Below are 21,653 nucleotides of genomic sequence, written 5' to 3' on the forward strand. Positions count from 1 at the left end.
GAATAGAGCTCTCTCCCTGGACCAGCACTGTCTCTGGATCATCTATAAGAAGCACGGACATCTCCTTCCTGTCATAAAAAGAGAGTGTGAGCCCTGCCCAGGGCCAGATGTCAAGACACATCTGTATCTCCTGGGAACTTTCTGAGTTTCTTGACCTTTTTTGTTTTTTTTTCCTCTGTAGTTCCCCTGAAACTGATGATGTCATCCAGCCAGCTCCTCCAGCAGACCAGGGACACCCACCCTTAGCTGACTCTTCCCATCATGATGACACTGTCGGCTTAGTCTCTACACATCTGACAGTCCAGAGGTATAGTAGAAACACGGCCGGGGATGCCTGAGCCCAGGCCGCATGGGTGCTCCCTCCTTCTCTTCCCTCGTTCCACGTACCCACCCGCCTCTCAAGGTGTATGTATACCTGTTCTAAACACAGCAGGTATGTGCCAGGGCCTAGCTGCTTCTTGTGGCATTGGTTATACTCTGAAAGGACCCTGGTAGCCCTCCAGAGGGTGTATGTGCTGTTTTGGACACGGTTTAAGGAGCTAGCTACCTGCTGGCTGCCTGGGACACTGGGACACCAGCTGGGCCAGCTGCTTGTTTTCTTTTGTCTTTGGTCCGTGATCAGAGAACAGAGGAGTCAGCAGAGCGTGGGAAGAGGAGCCAGGTCCTTCGGCTCTCAGGAACCAGCTCCCAGCCCCATCTTCTGTCCTGTTGCCTCTGCAAGCCTTCTTTTTCCCTTGCCCTTAACTCCCCAGTTCCTTGGTACCTCTTACTTGGCCTGGATTCAGTTTCACCTCCCTTTTGCCTGCATGCAGCCTTTGCATTTAGATCAGGCTTGGTCCTCAGTGACCTTGAGACTTAGTAAACACACACACACACACACACACACACACACACACACGCATGCATGCATGCACACATGCACACACACATACTCTGCATGGAGGGACACCTTTTCTATATAAGTAATTACATGGGGCATGTTCATGTTAATGTGGGACTCTGTCTTAGTTATGTTTCTTGTTGCTATTACAAATACCTGACAAAAGCAACTCTTGGGGCGAAGAATTTATTTTGACTGTTGATAATATTAACTGGCACAGTCTCTGCTTATACATATTTTAATTTATGCTTAGAAAGGCAGTTGCTTTTTGCCAGATCTTGCGTAGCACCTGAAAAGCCCAGGGCAAAAAAAGGACTTTGCATCCTAGAGCTTGTGCCTCCCATCTCTCTCTCTCTAAACTCTGCTGCCACCTCCCCCTGTGCCACAGCCTTTCTAGAAGTCTGCAACTTCTCTGCATCTAACTCTATCTCCCCAGCTACCCTGGGGGGGGTTCCACCAAGGGAAGGACTTGTCTTCATGACACTTGGAACTATAACACCCAACCTGGAATGGAGCAAGGGGTATGTTGTGATCTAGCAGAGGTTGGAAGAGAGGACAAGGAAGCTCCTTGCCTACTTACCTGAGTCATATATGTATTGACAGCTCCCTGGCTACATCTTTCTGGTTACTGGTAAGGGGTACCTGGCAGCCGTGGAGAAGCCTTTTCACTGGGAGAGCTACCTGGTGCAGGAAAAATAGGAGGGGAAGAGATGACAGGAAACCAAAACCCAGAACTAGAGGTGCCCTGGCAGTTGAACATTGGCCTGGGATTTTAATGTTCCCCTCACCATGGGACAGCTGAGGTTCTTAATTGCATATAAATTTAACTCAGGCAGTGTATAGAAGTGCCCTAAGGAGCAGGTTACCCTTCTCCCTGCCCTTTCTCTGCTTCCATGGCTCAGTGATGCCCTAACTTGCTATCCCCCCGAATTTTAGGAAGGCCCAAGGTCCTCTAACTGGAGCCATGAGTGGAGCTACCAACCTTAGTGAAGCCAGGAAAGCAGTTTTATTTACTCTGTTGGTGTTTTTCTATCTTACCTTTGAGGATATGGAAACCCCCTTAGTCAGAAAGTGAACAAGGACGTGGTTAGATAGCAAATATATAACTGAAATCCAACAAGGAGGTATGTTCTGCCCCTCTGAGGTCTCCATCTACCTTGGGACCATACTTTTTAAACAGCCTCTCTTTGCCTGGGATGCAGAAAAATGACTGTGTGCACTGTCTTGAGTGGATCTGTGGATCCCCTCAGAGGTCATGGATGATGGAGTAATGTTCTGACTATGTCTCACAGACATCCAGACCAAGGCTCTAAAGGTTAACAGGCTCAGGCCATATAGCAGCTATGTTGAAGCAGGAGAGTATTGGGCTTCCCAGCCATGCTCCTAACCTCATTCCTGCTAGGTGTCATGTACAGCATTAAGCAGGAGTCACCACAGGATGCAGGAAAGAATGGGAGGCAAGCATGGGTACTCCCAGTGCTGAGGACCAGGCCAACTTCCTTGCTTTCCCTCCCAGAGGAAGGCATTGGAACCTGGGCAAGGGGCACTCAAGAGGCAGGAACCAAAGGCCTGGGAAGCATTCCACTGAAGAGAAGCCTGTGGGAGCCTGAACATTTGTGTAGGAGGAGATGGTCACTAGGTTGGTGCGAAAGGCAGCAGTTCCGATAGGAACAGCCATGGATTTGGTCATCACGTAACGTGCTAAAATTGTATTCTGATAATATACAGTAAGTTCTCATTATTCAATCAGAATTTGTGAATTTGACTCTAGTTGATGTTTTATTGATAACCTCAGAGTGAATACTCGCTGCTCCTCCTCAGTCCTTTGCAGATGTATTCAGAGCAGTGAAAAAACAGGAGTCACCCAACATGAGCATTCTCAGTGGAGGGCTTCAGTGAAGCTGTGCTTTCCTGATGCTTCGGCCCTCATGCTGCGAACATGCGACCTGTTTATGGTCTATTGGAAACCGTTTGTGCTCGTGTTTGTGATCTTGATGTTTGGAGTGACCCTGTGTACAGTGTTTAAGTGTGCAGAGGCCTGAGTGTGCCTGATGAAGAAGATAGAGACTTTGCTGCCATTGTATGAGGTGGGGATAGTAGATCAGGGTGTGGCCCAGCGTGCTTTCAGTGGAAGTCCACACACACTAGCGGTTGTTTTGATAGAGTGACTGATCAAAGTCTGCCCAGATGCTCTGTTCCCCGGAGCCTCTCCCCACACCCCTCCCTGCCCCTGCCCTTCACCCCACCCCTGAGAGTGGGTCAGCGCTGGCTGACTTTTATCTGCGGACCTCGTAGAACATTGCTGTGAATGGCAAGCAGCAAGCGGACTAACTTCTGCCCACCTGTTAGAGTAGCTAACAAGTGTGTCTTTGCAGGCATGGGAGTAACTTTAACCACATAAGTGACCATTTTTGCCTTCCTGCTTTTAGAGTAGGACAGAGCGAAAGGAAGAGATGGGGTAGGTAGGGGGCGTGGTTTGCCTTCTGCTGAAACAAGGCTTGCTGGTTGTCCAACTTGTATGACACTATTCGTGGAGATATGTAAACACGTGTTTACTCTCCCCAGATAGGGTACCGGTGACAGCCCCCCCCCGCCTCCCCAGATAGGGTTCTGATGACAGACCAAAGTAAGGATACAACCAAAGTCCAAGTTGGTGAATCGCTGAGTTTTATTGGGGTTACAGTAGAAGGGCTCACGGACAACTATATCAGCAAAGCTCACGCCAGTGTGGGTAACAGCTCATGAAAGCTAGACACTTGGAGCACACTGTGCAGCCCTTCAGGGATGGAGAGTGTCTCTTCTGGGCAGCTCAGCCCGTCTGAGCATCTTTCAGCTGTCCTTACTGCTTATAGATACTTGAGGAGGGAGGAGCCTAGTGAATCTGGTCAGTTTTAGGGGCTTCTGAAAATGTTGAGTTGTCTATTTCCTGAGTATTAAGGAGCTTCCCTGCAGGATGGAGTGTTTTATCTTCCTTTAGATCAGTGGTTCTCAAACTTCCTAATGCTGTGACCCTTTAATAGTTCTTCATGTTGTGGTGATGACCTTCAACCAAAAAAATTATTTTTGCTGCTACTTCATAACTGAATCATAATATAAATAATCTTATATGCAAAATATCTGATGCCACCCCTGTGAAAGGGTCATTTGACACCCCCCCAAAGGAGTCATGATCCACAGGTTGAGAGCCCCTGCTTTAGAATATCCTAGTTACAATTGGTCTATCTCTGAGGAGCTTGATACACAACAGAATTTAAATTGAAAAACTTTTTAAAAAGTATTCCTTGTTTTTGAGACAAGATCTTGCTATGTAGCCTTGGCTGTCCTGAAACCGTTGATGTAGAACAGGCTGTCCTTAAAGTCAGAGATCTAACTGCCTCTGTCCCCTGAGTGCTAAGGCTAAAAGCATGCATTACCATGATTAGCTGAAAGAAAAAAATTAACTCACAACTGGTTCTAGATTTTTAATTTATAAAATTATGTGTGTATATGTGTGCAGATGCCACATTTGTACAGGTCTCTCTCAGAGACCAAAAGAGAGTTTTGGATCCCCTAGAGCTAGGGTTACTGGAAGTTGTTGGCCACCAGATATGAACGCTGGGAACCGAACTCAAGTCCTTTGCAAGGACGGCAAGTACTCCTAGCTTCTCGGCCACCTCTCCAATTCAAGTGAAAAATTTTAAATGTTTTTCTTTATTTTTATGTATTTAAAGATCCAGTAAGTTGGTTCAGTGGATAAAGGTGCTTGATGCCAAGCCTGATGGACTTTAAATCCACATGATGGAAGGAGAAAATTGACTCCTACGAGTTGTCATCTGACCTCCACACTCATGCTATGCCATGTGTGTACATGTGCTTGCACACACACACAGTCAAAATTTCAGAAAATGTAAAAAAGGTTTTTAAAGAAAATGGAAACAGGTGCAGTCAGTGGCTCTGTCTGAGATCCCAGGACTTGGGAGGCAGAACAGGAAGTCAGCCTCACCTGCATTGCAAGTTTGAGGCCTGTGCCTGCTGTATGAGGCTGGCTCAAAGATTGTATAACAAAGTCACAAAAAAATGGGGCAGGAGCTAAAGCTCCTGAGAGGGAGAGAAGAGAAGTGTCCCATCTCCCGCCTTCAGGTCCTCTCAACCTTCTGGTTTCTTGTACTCTTCACAGGAAGGGAGCTCTCTCTGAAGCGTTCCTCCCATGAAAGGAAAGAGACTTCTTCATGTCCTCTCTGTGGACATCACACTTGCTCCCTTTGGTTTCAGTGCTACTTTGCTTTTGACATCTCTGGGTGACCCAGAAACCTGGGCCCAGGTCCTGTAGAACGTTTTACAAATGACTAGGTTGCCCACAGCCATTTACACTTTCATCTGTTCCATATTTTCACACACACACACACACACACACACACACACACACAAACACACAGCCAGAATGGTTTTCTAAGAGAAGCCTTCCAGCTCCGTCACTTAGTGGGCAGTGGAATAGGATGTTAAGGTCATATCAAGAACCACTCAGGGATTGGTGGTTCTTCTCAGGCTGGAATCAAAGCAGGCAGTCTCTTCTTGGATCCTGAAGAGGCCCGTCAATACTGTTGGAGAACTACTCACTGCTTCATGCCACACTCCAGGATGCATCAGAACAATTGGTAACAGTCAGATGGCTGCATCACTTAAGTCTTCACTTAGAAACCAGGATGGCTCCCTTCCTCGGGGATGTTCCCGCCGCTGTTCTGGGGCCCACGTGTGGTACACACTAGGCGGAGGAAGCTGTCTCTGACTTCTGTCAAAAGCATCGTGGCACTGGGGTCGGGGGGGCATTGTGGCACTGGCAGGGCATCGTGGCACTGGGAGCATTGTGGCCTTGGTAGAGTGTTTGCAGACTTCTAATTGGAGTTTAAGCTTTGAGCCAAGGAAACTCAGGATTCCTGCTTCTGCTTTTCCTTTGTTCCCAAGTCATGTAGGGGTTTTGTTCTTATCTGTTTGCACAATACAATTCTTTCTCTTTGAGTGGATTCGGCTGTCTCTCAAAGGTTAGCTGAATGTTTATTTAATAATCAGGCAGTTAATAACTGAATCATGAAGTAGAGGGATTGGTTTTTAATTTAGAAAAGGACCTACGCAGCCTGAAGAACAGAATTCCACTAAAAGCTCCTTTGGCTTTCAGGTCTGTGTGCTCTGTGCCTATTTTATGTTTGTTTGTGACCTTTGTGTTCCCGGCAAAGGTTATATTGGCAGTGGTCAAATAACAACAGTTTTGAATGGTTTATGCTGCAAAGCAGTTTTGTTTTTGTTTGGCATTTTTAAGTTTGTGAGCTATCTAATCTTTGTAGGTACCTTTGGGCTTTGTGTACAAATGTCCTTGACATCTGAGACCAGCCTCTTTTTTGTTCTCTGTATCTCTCTGTATGTTTATCAGGATTTCAGGGCATATGAGGAAACGTCACAAGTGAATGGGAACCCCACTGAGCTGTTTGTGGCAATGGTGAGGATTTGGGGCCTCTTCTAGCACGGATCAAAGTCTCTCCCATAGCTTGAGGATGATCTTATTGATGACTTTTCTCCTAGTTAGTATTTTCTTTCTGCTGAAGTTCTGCTTGGGCCAAGCTTGAAGATACTGCCCTTCCTCCTGGGTGCAGACTTCGCTCTGTGAAGGAAGAGTGGATAAAACCAAAGGGAGGAATTGGCCTGCCATTCCCTGCCTACCTCCCGCCCTCCGAAATCTGCAGGTCAGCATGTTGGGGATGTTTACACATTGCCAGCCTCCAGGACTGGTGTCCATGTGTTAGTGGGCCGCATTGGTGACTGGATACATGGCCTTTCTTTGCACCTCCTGATTTGAGCTTTGGACCTTTCCAGAGGCTGCAGCTCAGAATCATGATCCCCACTCCTCAAAGTTCATTTTCTGTCACACCACAGGCCGACTGTCCAGTGTTTACCACAGCAGCAATTTTAGAGCTCTTTTTCTAGTCTCAGCTGAGCCTTTGGTCTCAAGGCCTGCCCTATTATGTGAGTGATCCTGTGCACTTGGGGATTCGAGGATGAAAAAATGAAGAGCCTGTAAGAAAGGCTGTGTGCTAAATGCATTCCAGATGGTGATGTGAAATGGGAGATAAGGATGCCCATCTGGCCCAATAGGACATGATGTGTTCAGCTTGCACCTGGGGTCCGTTATCACCCTCTTGTGACAACCGGAGTCACTCTGGTCTTTGTCCTCAGACAGGTCCTAATTTGGCAGTCCCAGCTGATTTTTGAAATGAAATTTGCTATCAGTTCAGTGGGAACTCTGCCAAGAAGGTACTCAAAAGCCCTGAACAGGGAATCAAAAGATAGCTGTTGGGGACAGCCTCTCTCTCTAGCTGCACTGTCTGGCTGGGGTCTGCAGCCAGGCGCTAAACTGAATTCTCTGTTGAGGGTGGGTGAACAGTGCTGCCGAATCACTCAAGGGACTGTTTGCTGCACAGGACATTGGCAAAGTACCAGTTCAGGGACAGCAAACTGACCCGTAGGTCCTAGACAGTCAAAGATCTTGTCCAGCTGGGTTTAACAACACCTTGATTGATGATAAATCCTGCCTGCCTGCTAAACCATGGTGGTTTAGGTCAGTTTAATCCTAAAGGAAAAACACAAAAACCAAACCATCAAACAAACCAAAAATGTTAAAATTAGGTCAGGCATAGTGGTGTACACCTATAATCCCAGCACTTTGGAGGCAGAGGCAGGTGGATCTCTGTGAGTTTGAGGCCAGCCTGGTCTACAGAGTGAGTACCAGGACAGCCAGAGCTACACGGTGAAACCTTGTCTTGAACAACAACAAAGTTTAAATTAAATTAGAATTTCTCTTTATCTTTCAAAATTGGGAACATTCTGCTTGAATTTGAATTTGGCTTCTTGGTTAGTCTACTGTGGTTTGGAAAACATTAATCCCTTACATAGGAAGAAAAGATCATGGGTATTTACAGCCAGAAGGGTCTTTGCATACTTCCCTCGTCCGTCCACTTTCAGAGGACAGTGGAACTACTTTAAAGATGACATGAGAAGGTGGGAATAGATTCTCCATTTTGAAGTGTTCTGCTATCCTTGTGCTGGATTTGGCAGGCACCCCCGGGGACTCAGCACAGGCTGGGAGTGGTCCTGGGCAGTGACTCTCAGCTATGAAGTGCTGCCTTCCTGAGAATAATGTTTTTAAGATGCTCATTGCTGGTCATGTGGGACGAAGCAGAGACAGGAGCTGGCCAGGGCTGTAGACCAGGAACTCCTACTGCCTTCCTGTCTCTGCCACAGCAGCCAGCGTTCTCTGCAGGAAGCAGGGAGGGGTGCAGGGAATGCACACAAGATCCTTTTCAGATCTAGGCCTCTGGGTGTGTGACTCAAGAGTGCCACACTGAGAAGGCCCTGTGCCTGGCTGCTTCTTGGATTCCTGACGCTTGTTAGAACATGGTTCATGCTGCCTTTAGTTGCATTCATTCTGCCTGCAGAGTCCACGGCCTGGTCTGCCTTAACATTTAGGCTCTGGCATCCCCAGAGCACAGAGCACTTGTCCCACTTTCGGTGGCCCAAGAGATTGTGGCGCCAGGTGAGGGATGGAAGGGCCTGTTGCTTGTGGAATGCTCTTGAGTGCCCCACCTGTGGTGGGAGAGACTCATGCCTCCTATGGGCTCCTGCCCTGGCAGGAGAATAGGACATGCTTTCAGGGACTACCAGATGTTTGGAGGGCCTGGTGGCCACTGTCTCCCCTTCAGGTAAGGACTTCACTGCTTGGTGACTATGTGAAGGGGCCAGGTCCCCCTCTAGATGAAGGGTCTGTATAAGTGAAGGCACTGCTTGGGGGCCCAAGGAATTTAACTTCTCTGTGGAGCATGGAGCTGTGGAGACTGGCCTATGTTTGGCTTAGAACCACATGGGGAGCCCACCTGTGACAGGCTCATGAGGACTAGGAGAGAGTTTTAGGTAAGCTGAGATCCTGACCAGACTTGAGTCTGGGCTAGTCCAGTGGCTGTGGGAACTGACCCTAAGCGGACAAACCACAGAGATCCACACCCCTGGATACCCAGGGGTTCTGCTCTAAGAAGAGGAAGGCCTGGGCCACAGAGGTGGCTGGACAGAGAGGACTGATTCCGGAAGAAGGAGGTGACTCAGCGGAAGAGGTGATGAGGGGTCCCGAGCCTCTGAGAATAGGAAAAAAAATCCCACCATCCTGACTTCCAGTGCCAGTGTCCAGCCCTCGGAGGAAGAGGAAGAAGAGGAGGGAGGAGCTCTGCTGGGGTCAGGAGGGGCCATGGTGCCCATTTTGGTAGTGAGTCACTCAGTTTCCCTGTTGGGACCTGACTGCCTCAGTCATGGATGGGCCAAGAACTGGCTACAGTGGGAGCAAGGCTCCAGTCTTAATTGGGCTGTTGAGTCATTTGTTTGGTGCCTTCAGTTCATGGGAACTGGCCAGGGCAGGAAGGGTGTGGTTATGGAGGAGGGGGCCAGTGGAGGGGAAGAGAGGAGGGAGCTGCCTAGTGGCCCTTTGGGAATATAGCTGGCTTAAGGACAAGTGGGCTGTCCAGACTACTAAGCAGAGAGGAGGTTGGTGCTGGGTAACCCTGGGAAATGCTGCATGACATTCTTAGAAGGGACAGTAGCAGCTAAAGTCTAAGGGCATCCTTGTCAGATACTCAGCTGTAAGCTGTCTTGGGACCACAGATCTGAAGCCATCTTCCCTACCCTTCTGGCAACTTCCTTCACAACCCAACAGCGAGTACCCTTAAAATAACAGAATTGCCAACAACACCCCTCTTTAATTAAATTAAATCCTCCTGGGACGCGTAAAGTGGAGGGAACTCAGCCAGCAGAGGAGTCTCCTGAGAAAGCTGACATTAAGACTAGCAAGATTTTCCCCTTTGAGATAGGGTCTCTCTGTCGCCCCGGGGGCTCCATATGTAGACCAGGCTGACCTTGAACTCCCAGAGGTCTACCTGCCTTTCTGAGTGCTGGCGGTTAAGGGCATGCGCCGCCACTGTGCCCAACAGCGGTTGGAGTTTTACCGATTGTGAGTGTGGATAAAGGTTGTCATAGTGAAGCTCTCTGAAGGAGATGACAGCTTCGGCAGTGTGCTTTGTTCACTTGCACTCATTCTTTTAGATTTCATCTTGAGACAAGGTCTTACTATGTAGCCAACATTGGTTTAGACCTGATGATGCTTCTGCCTCGGCTTCCCAGGCGTGTACCCCAATGCCTGGCTTACCTCTCAGTTTTTGTTCACTATGGATTAGCTTCTCAGGGCCTACAAGGATTATAACTTTTGGTGCTCTTGTTCCCCCCCCCCCCATTCCCATGGGACCCTTGAGGAACTGGCAATATGGCTTCCAGCTTAGGCTGAACTCCTGACACTTGGTTATAGGCGTTGTGGGTTCCCTGTTCACCTGTGTGATGATGCCTCCTTCGGTAGTGTGGCTGGGTGTTGGGTCAGCAGGGAGCATAGGTTAGATATGGATGCTATTAATGAGGAAACACAGCTCCTGTGGCTGATAGATGGATTAGCAGGTGAGGACACTTGCTGTGAAGCCTGGCTGTCTGAGTCAGTTATCTGCTGATATGCACATATGTATGCCATCACAACTGCATGCACTCATGCACATGAGCACGCACACACATGCCCATGTGTGCATGCTCATACATGTACACACCAAAACAAAACACCACCGCTGTCACATCAAAGGGAGTGAGAGACAGTTTATTTTGGTTACCCCAAGTACCATGTTTCATCATGCATGTAGTCCCATGATGTTTCTGTAGTAACAGAACAAAACAAGTCATGAATCAGGACATTTTCCAAATAGATTGATGGGAATATCAGGTAGGTAGCAAAATAGGGAAATCTGTTATAACCTCAACTACTATCTCAGCTTCTGGGTTGGTGGAAGGAAGCTAGGGGTCTGTCTGTACATTCCAAAAACATCTACTTCGGTCTTGAGGATGTCAGGTCACACACAGAGATGGGCAGTAAATGTCTACTTGGATGCTAAAAGAGCTCAAGATTATTTGGTTCTGGATCTGAAATATTCTAACTCTCTATAATTGAAGTTCTAATCAGTCTTGCAGGCACTGTATTCGGTGTTTTGTTGTTGTTTTGTTTTTGTCGGGGGGGGGGACTTTTGTTAACACAGCTGTCTTTATCTCGTTTTCATTCATCATCTTCCTAGGGTAGAGAAGACGGGGCAAGTGCAGCCTCAGTGAGGCGTGAAGGTGCTTATATGACTGTTAGGAAGTAGGCTGGATACTGGAGGGTGGGACACTGCTGGCTTACCAAAGGAGGAGCTGTCTGCCCAGCAGGAAGGCCTGTTAGGGGAATCAGCGGCTGGGCAAAGCCATGAAGTGTGTGTGTCTGAGTGGAGGGGGGTTTGCGCAACGCCAGGGTTGATTCTGTGGAGCCTGCTAAATCACCACAGGGCTTTAATAAGGAGTAAGAATTCCCTTTCCAGGGCCTGGAGGTTGGGCACCTAATGCAGTGGCTGCTGTCTTCCAGGACCAGGTCCGTTCTGATGGCAGAGCCTGCACGGCTTTCACTGAGCAGGGCATATTGACTCAGAGACCAATACTTCTATGGCTACTCCCCACCCCAAGAAGAAGGGGTCCTGCACCCCAGACTGCAAAACCTCAAACCCCAGCTGCCGCTGCAGCCTGTGTCTCAGGCCCTGGCTCTGAGTCACCCAGCTCCCTGTGGGCTCTGAGAGGCCCTCAGCCGAGCAGCTCTCGACAGGCAGCCATGTGGCTGTCTGCAGAGGCTGGAAAGTTGCTTGCTTTGAAAGCGGTTCCCAGGCTGTCGACGATGCCATGCCCTTTTCTAAAGGGGATAGTTTAAAACCTCCAAGGCTGTAAACTTCAGGCTTGTTTTCCCAGGTGTATCCTGTGGGATCCCTGAAATGCGTGGCAGGTCCCCTAGCTGTCCAGGAGGGGGCAGACGTCTACCACATGAGGGCTGCTTGCCTTCATGATCCTTCTGGGCCCTAGACAGGGCTGGCACTGAGTCCCCGTACAGGTTCTTGGGTGATCCAACTTTCTCACCCATACTTTTCTCTCTCTCTTAGAATTTGGAGGCAAATTATGGCTAACTAACAGAATTGAGGTTTATGGTTTAATTTAATGACATTTACAGAGTGTCATTGCATGCACCCAACTGTGAGGATAGTTTTCTATAAAAATCCTCTTCAAGCAAACCTCAAACAAGGAAGGACCCAGGCTCCCCAACACTTAAGCAGCTAATGAATCCCTAGTTTTTCTGGAGCCAAGTGAAGAGAAACTTGGCACTGGGGGCTGCAGCCTCCACCGTATGTAGGGGGTGTGGGGTGCGGGGGGGGGGGAGCGAGCCACACCAAGGGAGAGTGTGCTACATCTTTAAATAGTCCACTCCACAAGTGTGGGTGGGTTGGGTGGGGTGAGAAGGGACTGATGAATGTGCCTTTAACGGGCCGAATTCCATGTGAAATAATTCTCCCTTTGTGTCCCCAGCAGCTCCCCATCTGCTGCCCGTGCAAGTCCTGCTCCTCCAGCCTCAGAACGGGCAGCCCCGGCTTCTGCCACAGATGGCCATGGAGTAGAAGTCCCCCCTGCCTCCTGCCAGCACCTGGCCAAGAACATAAACAGGTAATCCACAAGCACTTCCCCTGCAGGAGCTGTAAGAGAGAGCCGGGCCGGGTGGTCTCTCCTTCTGCCCTGGGGTGAGCTGTGTTTAAGATGGCGCCAGCAAGGCACTGACACCATGTCTGTAATCGCTTGGCTTGCAGCTTGGCTTCCTGAAGGCAGCTAGTTCTTCCGTAGCAGTGTGTAAGGCAAGGACTCCCGAGGGGCGGAACCAATAGCCTGTGAGTGAGAATGTTCCCTCTGCAGGTTTCCACTTAACAGGAGAGTATGGGAAAGGCAAAACTTACAAGGCATGGAAAATGTTATGGTGGCCAGGGTGGGAGCCAGGAGAAGATCTCTCAGCTGTAATGTCATAGCCTGTCCTGCATCTCGATTGTGGTCATGGTTATGTGACTGTGTCAAGTTTATCCAAGAATGACTGCTCTCTGATGCACACAGTCCAACAGAAGCCGAGCTTGCCTCCGGCTTCCTGGGTCCAGTGGAAGTGAGACCCACCCATTTGTTCCGCATCTGAGGCTCCCAGGCCTCTCAGATAAATTGTGCTGAGGTGACTGTGTTGTGCCTTGGAGTGATTATTTCCCAGAAGGTCCATCCCAGCCCTTTTTGAGTCTTGTGCATTCATGAGTGCCAGGAGCATGCGCTTGAGCTGCTCAGGCCAGGCACCATGCGAGAGACGGGACATAAGTCTAGAACACAAACACACACTGCCTGGCCTGTGGAGCCTTGAGGTCTCTGGAGACACACAGTCAGCCATTGGTTAGGATGCCCTCCTGGGACTTGATGGCTCAGCAGGCTTAACCCTGTGTGAGCTGAGGATACGGGGGAAGGAAGAGCTATTATTGCCTGGGGAGTTTCTGCCTGTGTGAGGACCCTGGAGTTGTGTGACAAAGGCATACGTGGCAAGGGAGCTGAGCTGAAGGGTCTGTGAAGTGTAGATGCTGGAGCCTGCAGCCACCGGAGGGGAGTGTGGCTCAGCAGGCAGGCCAGGTAGTTACTGTAGGAACCAGGGTCTTTCTTTTGTTTCCTTCCGTAAAGCTTTTATTAATAGAGGTTTTTTTAAAGTACAGTTTTGATTTACAGAAGAATATAGAAGATAAAAAGTGATACTCCATTTATTTAACCCAGGTCCGTAGTTCCCTCTGCTAGCACCCTGATGGCATTGTGCTAAGGTGGCACCGTTACTGGCCCCATAGTGATACACTGCTCATTAACTGAAGTCTCCATTACTCAGAGTTCTGTGGTTTGTCTTTAGTGCCTTTCCTTGGTCCCAGATATCACTCAGGACACTGTCGGCATTTAGTCTCCGCAGGTGCCCCTTGGCTGTGGCAGTTTTCAGGTCTATTTTATTTGGTGACCTTGATGGTTTGGTTCTTTTGGTCAGAGTGCCACTCAATTTAAACTTGGCTGATATCTTTCTTATGGGTAGACTGCTGCCATGAGTTTTGGAGAAAGAAGATGGAGTTAAAGTATCATTTCCTTTAAATTTTTTTCTTTAACTGAGGCCGGAGAGACGGCTGAGCAATCGAGAGCACTGGCTGTTTCTGCAGAGGCCCGCAGTCCAATTCTCAGCACCCACATCTTGCCTCACAACTGTCTCTAACTCCAGTTCTAAGACATCCACCGCCCTCTTCTGGCCTCTGTTGGCGTTGCATGTATAATGGCTCGCCTCCATGTGGGCAAAACATTCGCAAACACAGAAGAAAAATAAATAAATCTTCGGTATCATTTTTATAAAGTGGAGGGTCCCAGTGTCAGCATGGCTGATGGCTGTTGTTGACCTGGCTGCTTGGCAGAGTGGCCTGCCTTGCCTGTCCTGTAGTTTCTGGGAGGACATTAGTGTGTGCAGGGTAGGGTTGCTAGTCTCCCTTCTGTCTGGGGCGGGGGAGGCCTCCATAAGTTATTTATGATGCTTTTTTCCTGGGAGGTTACTCTCTTCTCCCCCCATTTACTAATGTATTCAATCACTTATTTATGTCAGTGTGGACTCCTGGGTATTTATTTTATACTTCGGGCTGTAATCCAAGGCTGCCGTATTTTGTTGCACACAGCTTTAGCCCTGGGCTTCCTTGCCTGTCTTTTAAGTGTGTTCAGAAGCCCCCCGGGCAGGACAGTGATGCGATCAGATTTGCATTTTTTAAAAGGCCTGTCAGGGCAGCATGCACTTGAGGACTGGTGGTTGATGAGCCCTGAGGCTCCATACCCCTGCTCAGCTGTGCAAGACTCGGGCCTGCTGTGCTGTGCTGCCCTCGCCTGTGCAGGTGTGGCCTCCATCTCTCTTGTCTCCGTGCTGTTAGTCACAAGGCCAGGGCCTGGATCCAGGTGTCCGTGTAAATCATGTCGTTCCGCATCTTACGGGGCCTTGGATGCGCCAGTTCCAGTTTCAACACTACCCAAATTAACACTTCATCTCACTGAAATGGAAGTCTTGAGTCACCAGCCTGGCCAGTCTGAGGTTCTCTTGACAGTGGGGGGGGGGGGGGGATGGAGACACTATCTCCCTGTTCTGTTCCCATTCTCCACATAGATTCTTCTACTAGGGCCAGCTGCCTCCTGGGTTTTCATGATGCACAGGCAGCTGCGGGCCCTACGGCTGTGGCTTTGTTCTCCATGTTAGGGCTTGGAGGGGGAGAGGCAACAGTGAGACCTGATGTCCTGGAAAAGGCACATCTCATTAGCTCTGTGGATGCTCCGTTCTCGAAAGCCTCTGGGTGCCTTCTGCAGCCCCCTGCTTCTGGAGGCTGCTGTGGACATGCTTCCCCTCTCCAGGCTAAATGGCTTGCTTCCCCACTCCCATGTGCCCGCTAGTGACCGTTTGGCCACATGCTTGTGGAGGACAGATGCGCCTTGAAGAGAGAGGAGGGGAACCACTTAGAGAGGACTTGGCTGAGCATAACCCTCCTGAGCCACAAGCTGCTCTTGGGAGAGAGATGGGTGATTGCTACATCACGCTTCTGGCCATACTCCTGTCTCCCCCAGCATGGCCCTCTTGAGGCCTCTCCGTGACTTCCTGTGCTTCTGGGAGAGCTATGAGAGGCTGAGGCGAGGTGGGGAGCCTGATCGTTGGAATCTCCAGGAATGCCAGTTGAAAGCCCTTGTTCATGCTAGTGCAGCCTGAGACAGCCTTGCAGATCAAGAGCTTGGTCTGTTGGCATGTAAAACATCATCCCTGACCTCAGACCTGACTTCTCACTGTCCCTTCTGAGGATAGCTATGTCTTAAGAATTGGTGGCTGGGAAACTTGGCCTAGGACTGCCTACCTGAACAGGCCCAGGGAAAGCAGTATGGAGACGCAACTCAGCTCTCTCGGGGACCAACCTGGTTCCTTGGTGTCAATGCAGGAGGCCCTGAGAGCAGCACACCATGGGAAATGCTGCCCTGAACCACCGCCTGTGGGCTTGCCAAGCTTTCTGATAAACTGTTCCCACGTGGCTCAAATAGACTCCATCCCTCTGTCAAAGCTCCTTCAAGACTCCATCTTTTCCTGGGCATGAAGAGAGCAGGGACTTTGCTCCTCTCTTCAGCTGAGACTGGAGCTCCTTGGGGACCACTGCTTCACACTCAGCCCCTTTGGCAGCTCCCCACCTCAGCAATTCATTTTGTAGGGAGAGTCTTGATTAGATTTTGTTGTTGGCTGTTATTATAATGAAATATACAAGGCAGGGTAACTTTATAAAGAAGAGACATCTATTTAATTAACCATTCTGGAGCTGAATGTCCAAACAGCAAGGCAGGGGTTCTGGAAAGCATGTCCCCAACCCCTCGGCTGCTTCACCACAGAGCATCACCTGCAAGAGTCTGCCTAGTCTCTGTCCCTCTTAGAAAACCACCAAGACTTAATCAGAGGGATCTCTACCACAATATCCGAACCTAAGTGCATTTCAAAGGCCCCACCTCTAATTCAGTTTCCACTTTCTTCACGCTGTTAACTGGCTTTGAGGATGAGACTCTTGTGTGGGTTTGTGGGGACAGACTAAACACAAACCATAGCAGACGTGCACGATCCTCTCGTGCCAGGGGAAGGGCTGGATTGCTGGGATGAAGGTCTCTGGAGGCTAGGCCCTGTGCCCACCAGCCTGGGGTCTACTCCAGTGTTCCGTAAGCCAGGTTCTAGCCATTGCCCTGTACCGAGGTCCTCTGTTCCATGGCATCCCAGGCATGAATGTACAGCATAATTATCTCTCACCCATGGAGACAAACACAGGCAATCCATCCAGGCTGTCTGGCTCCTGCTTGGTTTCCTGTACATGACCAGGGAGCTGCTAGACACCTGGTATTTGCTGGGTAAGTCTTCCCTCACCGAGTAAGTCAGTCTCTGTCTTCAGCTGGAGGCTTGGGGCAAAGGCAAGTTTTGCCTCACTCTCCAGAAGGGGTTGAGTTGAAAGCGTCTTCCTGTCTCTGAGTGGAAACAGTTGTGGGAGAAAATGGCCTCAAGATCCTTTCCCTACTACTTTCCTGTTCTTTTGGGAGGAAACAGGACTTGGGACTAGAAGTACAGGAACCCTGGCACTCCCTGGCCCTGACGGGTGAAACACAGCTGGAGGAAAGCTGTCGGGCTTCTATCCCACAGCCCCCTGGGCTGGGTCCTGAGGTCCTATAGTAGCATGAAGGAGAAGCTGCCTCTCTGCAAGCTCAGTGAAGAGATAATGTGAGGGGGCTCAGAGGGAATCAGGAGGGACAAAGCTGGAAAGTCCTAGGGGGTGGTGTGGGATCCCTTCCTGCCTTGAATGGAGGTAGCTGAGGTTAGGAGTCCTCCTTCCCCTCCAGTATATCTACCCAACCATCATCCTTGTCCTGAGTGATGTGTGTTGGAAAGTGCTCAGGTGTGTGCCCTTCAGTCCTCAGACCTAAGCAGGAAGTATGGAAAAGAGGGTCATAAGAGGCTTTGTCATAGCCCAAAGGAGGTGAAGAAATAGACTCCCAAACCAAGGGCAGGGCCTAGACAGAGGCAGGAGGAAGACATGGTATTCTCTCTAGGTATGCTTGACTCAGCTCCCACCAGCCTAAGTGCTACTGCTGTTCACTGGCCAGTCGGTTTCTATAATATTTTACTCGTGAAGTATAGTGGTAAAGAGCAGGAAGTGACAAGTGGTTATGTCTAAGTGGGGTCCTGCATTGCTCTGTTGGGCTTTCTGGCTTTAGCAGCATATTTTATGCATCCCATTCTCTCTCTCTCTCTCTCTATATATATATATCCACTCACCCATTTATCCATCCATCTACCCACCCGTCCACATACCCATTCACCCACTTATCCATCCATCTACCTACACATCCATCTGTTCATCCACTCATCCACCCACCCACAGATCAACCTACCGCTGATTTAGCAGCTGTATATCCTACTTGAATCTGTTCCACTCTGGGATCAAACTTGGAGATCACAGCTTGTGCCTTGAACCAGGTTCGGCCACCTGTCCTCAGTAAGCCTACTAAAAGAGCCAAATTAAAAGCGGAAAGCAGAAAAAGGCTTATTTAATGTGGCCACATTGGAAAGTGAGACAGGAGATCCAGTGAGCCTTTCTAACCTGCCCCAAGTCTGTCCTTGGGGTCCTGAGGTGAGATTACAGTTTAAATAGAGGGACTAGGACATTCACAGATAAGCAGTCCCAGTCAGGGTCCCGCCCACGACTGACCCACCACTGTCTGGGCTTCAGTCTCATCCTGTATGGTGGTCTGGCGCGTCTACAGGACTGTGGAAAATCTCTTTCTGGGAGGCAGTTTCTCCCTCCTCTGGCACTATTTCCTTCTCCAGCATGAGCTTCCTGGGATAAATCCCATTTCTATGGGACCCTTTGTTTCAGTAGTCTGGTAGATTTTGCAGATATAAGTGTCTCTTTTGAATATCTTCATTTCTGTCAGGCCAGCTACAACTGTATGTATAAAGCTAGAAGGGGAGGTCCCTTGGCTTACTTCTGATCTCTGTGACATCGAGCAGGTTGCCTTACTGCTCTGGGCCTTCATTTACCCGTCTTTAAAATAAGAGTAGTAGCAACCACCTTGTAGGGTTACTATGATGATCAGATATGTATGAACCGAATAGCTCAGAGGGGTTTGCAGTGTGAATAGGTCCTTGATGAAGGCAAAGAGTGAGTGAAGGTAACTCGTGCCAGCACTAGGGGTGTAGAGCAGCCTGCAGATCCAGGCAGGAGATCAAGGAGAGCCAGAGAGGCTTGATTGAGGGTAGTTGGGGATGGGCATAGTTGAAGTTTAGCTCTAGAATGGCAGGGGACTTGCAGTTGGGCCTGGGGTCATTGGAACCCAAGGTGCTGAGAAAGGAAATGCATCTGTTTTCTTCAAGCAAGGGAGAGTTGAGATGGAATTTAATTTGGGGTGATTTCTGGGAGGAGGGGAGGGTAGATGGAAAGGAGAGGCCAGAGGTCAGAGGATCATATGGCTGTAACCGTGATCCAGGCAGGAGACAGTGTCCGCCTGAACTATGGTGGTACCCATGTGCTAGAGAGGGCCTGAATCTGTCTTGTGGCTCATTTCATCATTCATCCATCTAGTCTTACGTCTGTGGAGTGTCTCCTCTGGCCAAGCCTGAATCCAGGTGCTGGTGCTGTAACGGTGACCCTGCAGGTGGCAGACACACACTATCTGAGACTCTGCCAGCCGTTAGCTAGCCTGGTCATGTCTATGCCCTGGGTTCTCTCCTAACATTTCCAAAAGGGCAGCAAGACAGGGCAAGGCTCAGATCAGTCTGAGGTCGCAGGACAACTGTTTTCATGTATACAAATCAATTCCTAGAGAGCTAAGGGGGAGCAAAATTGCCTGCATCTCCAGCCAATTGTGTACTGGTACAGACAACCATGGGGAAATAGGTATGGAGGGATAGGGCTTCTGGGATTTTTATGGAAAGAAGGTGATATTTTTAGGGCTTGGTAACACACACACACACACACACTAACACACTCACTTGCTTGCTCTGCCCACAGACATGCTCTCAGTAGATTCGCATGGCTACTATTTCTAGCCCAGAGTTCTGGATTTCTGCTTCTGCAAGGAGCCTTGAGTCAGCAGTTCTGAGCCTGGTTTCTGCTGCGCTGTTCACAGGGGGTGGGGATGGCAGTGTGCCAGGCTGTGCTGGTGGCTTGTAAGGCTTGAAAAGGGATCCACCCCACAGTGAACAGGCTACCACCTCTTCGCTCTCACTGGAGGGAAAACACGAGGCTCGGGGCTTCTGGATCTGCTGTTTAGTGTGCTCATCTGGGAGCCCTTTCCACCCTGAGTGGCTTCCCTGTGGGCCAGAAGAACTCCCTGCCCTAGAGATGGGCAGGTGACCATGCTTAACCTGTTTCTCCAGTCTGGCTGGGGAAACCAGCCTTTCATCCATTCTGGCAGTATCCATTCTTGTCTCCGCTTACACCCTCAAGTTCCTCTTAAAAGGCCTTTTTATTCGTATTACAAAGTACCCTCCGAGACCAGGAGGCTTAAGAGCCAGAGGAACTCCAAGGATCCACACAGCAACAGTCAAAGCAGATACACTAAAGCTCTCTTAAGAGCCCTGGCCTTCTTGGCCTGCATAGGAAATTTTCTATCCTCACTGTCAAAGGTTACCGAGAAAGATGGCCAGTACTGGTTGTGTTTTCGAACCTAGACAGAAGCAATCACCTGACCCAGGTGAGTCCTCTGGTATAGAAAGAAGCTTGACTTTATTTTTTCTAAGTCATAACCTGGACTTAGGAGTGTGGGGTTTTACTGAGCCAAAAAAGCCTGTCTTGGGTCACCATGTTTGTTGCTGTTTATGATCAGGTTTATAAAGTTAGCCTCAGGAGAGGATGTCTGGCAAAGCCTGAAGAAAATTGTCACCTGAGAGGAGCTGTTTAAAATGAGTCCCCTGAATGAATCCGGATTTCAGCGTCAATAGTTGGGGAAGCATTTGAGACTTTTTACTTTGACAAAGGAAATGAGAAGGGTGACAGTGTCTCGTTTTAACAAGCCTCAGATCGGGGGTTCTCAACCTTCCTAACGCTGCGACCCTTTAATACACTTCCTCAACCATAAAATTACTTCATTGCTACTTCATAACTGTAATTTTATTACTGTTATGAATTATAATGCAAATATCTGATGGGCAGGATATCTGATGTGCGACCCCCGTGGCTGTCACGACCCACAGGTTGGGAGCTGCTGCTGTAGATTTCGGTGGAGTCAATCTGCTAGTACTTCCAGTGGATGAGGAATTTGGACCACATTTTTTTCAGCTGGTTTCAGAGCTGCACATTGCTTACTTTATCCTGACTTTTGCTGTGCATGCAGGTGCTTTTCCATAAACAATTCCATGGAGTCTCTTGGTTCTTTGATGCTTCTGTTTTCTTTCTGAACTCTCCTATGGTCATCACCCTAGCCAGGAACCCCTCTTCACACTCAGGTCTGCTCCAGCCTGTTGCTGTGTCTCAGGGACTTTGGTGGACATTGAGTTTTTTGCCGGGATTTTTTTCATGTCTCTGTGGCTCTGCCATATGGTCACTGGCAAGGAAGAGCTCCCTGACAGTCAGCAAGGGGCTAGCTAAGAAGAATGAGTAGTTGAGAAGCGATCGTGTTTGTTAGGGGCTTTGCTGACAAAAAATGTGGTCCTGGTGGTGTCCTTTGCTTCCCTATATGTAACCTTGTTGCCCTGGAGACATGAAAGGTGAGGACTTTCAGTCCAGGATGGAGCAGTTAATCAAACATTACACCTTGTTGCTGTGGCAGGTAGGGCTCTCAGTATGGGAGAGGACGGAACAATTAGACCTACCTCTCTAAGAAACTTCCTAGCTTTCTGATGCTGGTTTGCAGGGGGCAGCTCAGTAGCTCCTGGTATGCCTGGTGAACACTGGCTTGATGGTAGAATTTCGTACAAGTTGTCTTCCATTGGATACATTCAGTCTCCTGGCAGAGGAGAGAGTGCAAGAAAAACTGTTCACCCACGGGATGGTCTTGCTGGTCTTGTTACTATTTACAATTTTTACTTTTTATTGCATATGTCTGTGTGTGTGGTGTACATGCATTGTTGTGTGAGCAGGTACGTGTGTACCCGGCCTCAGGGATGGGTTGGAGGCTAATATTGACACCGAGTCTCTCATTGAACCAGGAGCTTGCTGTTTTGGCTAGTATGCTGTGCAGTCACTCTGCCAACCGGGCCACATCCCCAGTCTCTAACTTTATTCTGCTAGATTCTTTT

At 49.1% G+C, this 21,653-nt stretch overlaps 1 protein-coding gene across 3 annotated transcripts in view; it reads left to right on the forward strand.

The window, feature by feature from the left end:
* Positions 1–21,653, forward strand: part of Tacc2 (transforming acidic coiled-coil containing protein 2) — a 181,457-nt gene that overhangs the window by 82,654 nt on the left and 77,150 nt on the right. For all 3 annotated transcript variants that reach the window (XM_060381092.1, XM_060381074.1, XM_060381076.1), the window contains 2 exons: positions 182–307; positions 12,359–12,493. In XM_060381092.1, coding sequence (XP_060237075.1) covers positions 182–307; positions 12,359–12,493 — 261 coding nt within the window. The remainder of the gene's footprint in view (positions 1–181; positions 308–12,358; positions 12,494–21,653) is intronic.

The sequence above is a fragment of the Meriones unguiculatus genome, chromosome 1 (assembly GCF_030254825.1).
Source record: "Meriones unguiculatus strain TT.TT164.6M chromosome 1, Bangor_MerUng_6.1, whole genome shotgun sequence".
Taxonomy (NCBI): Eukaryota; Metazoa; Chordata; class Mammalia; order Rodentia; family Muridae; genus Meriones; species Meriones unguiculatus.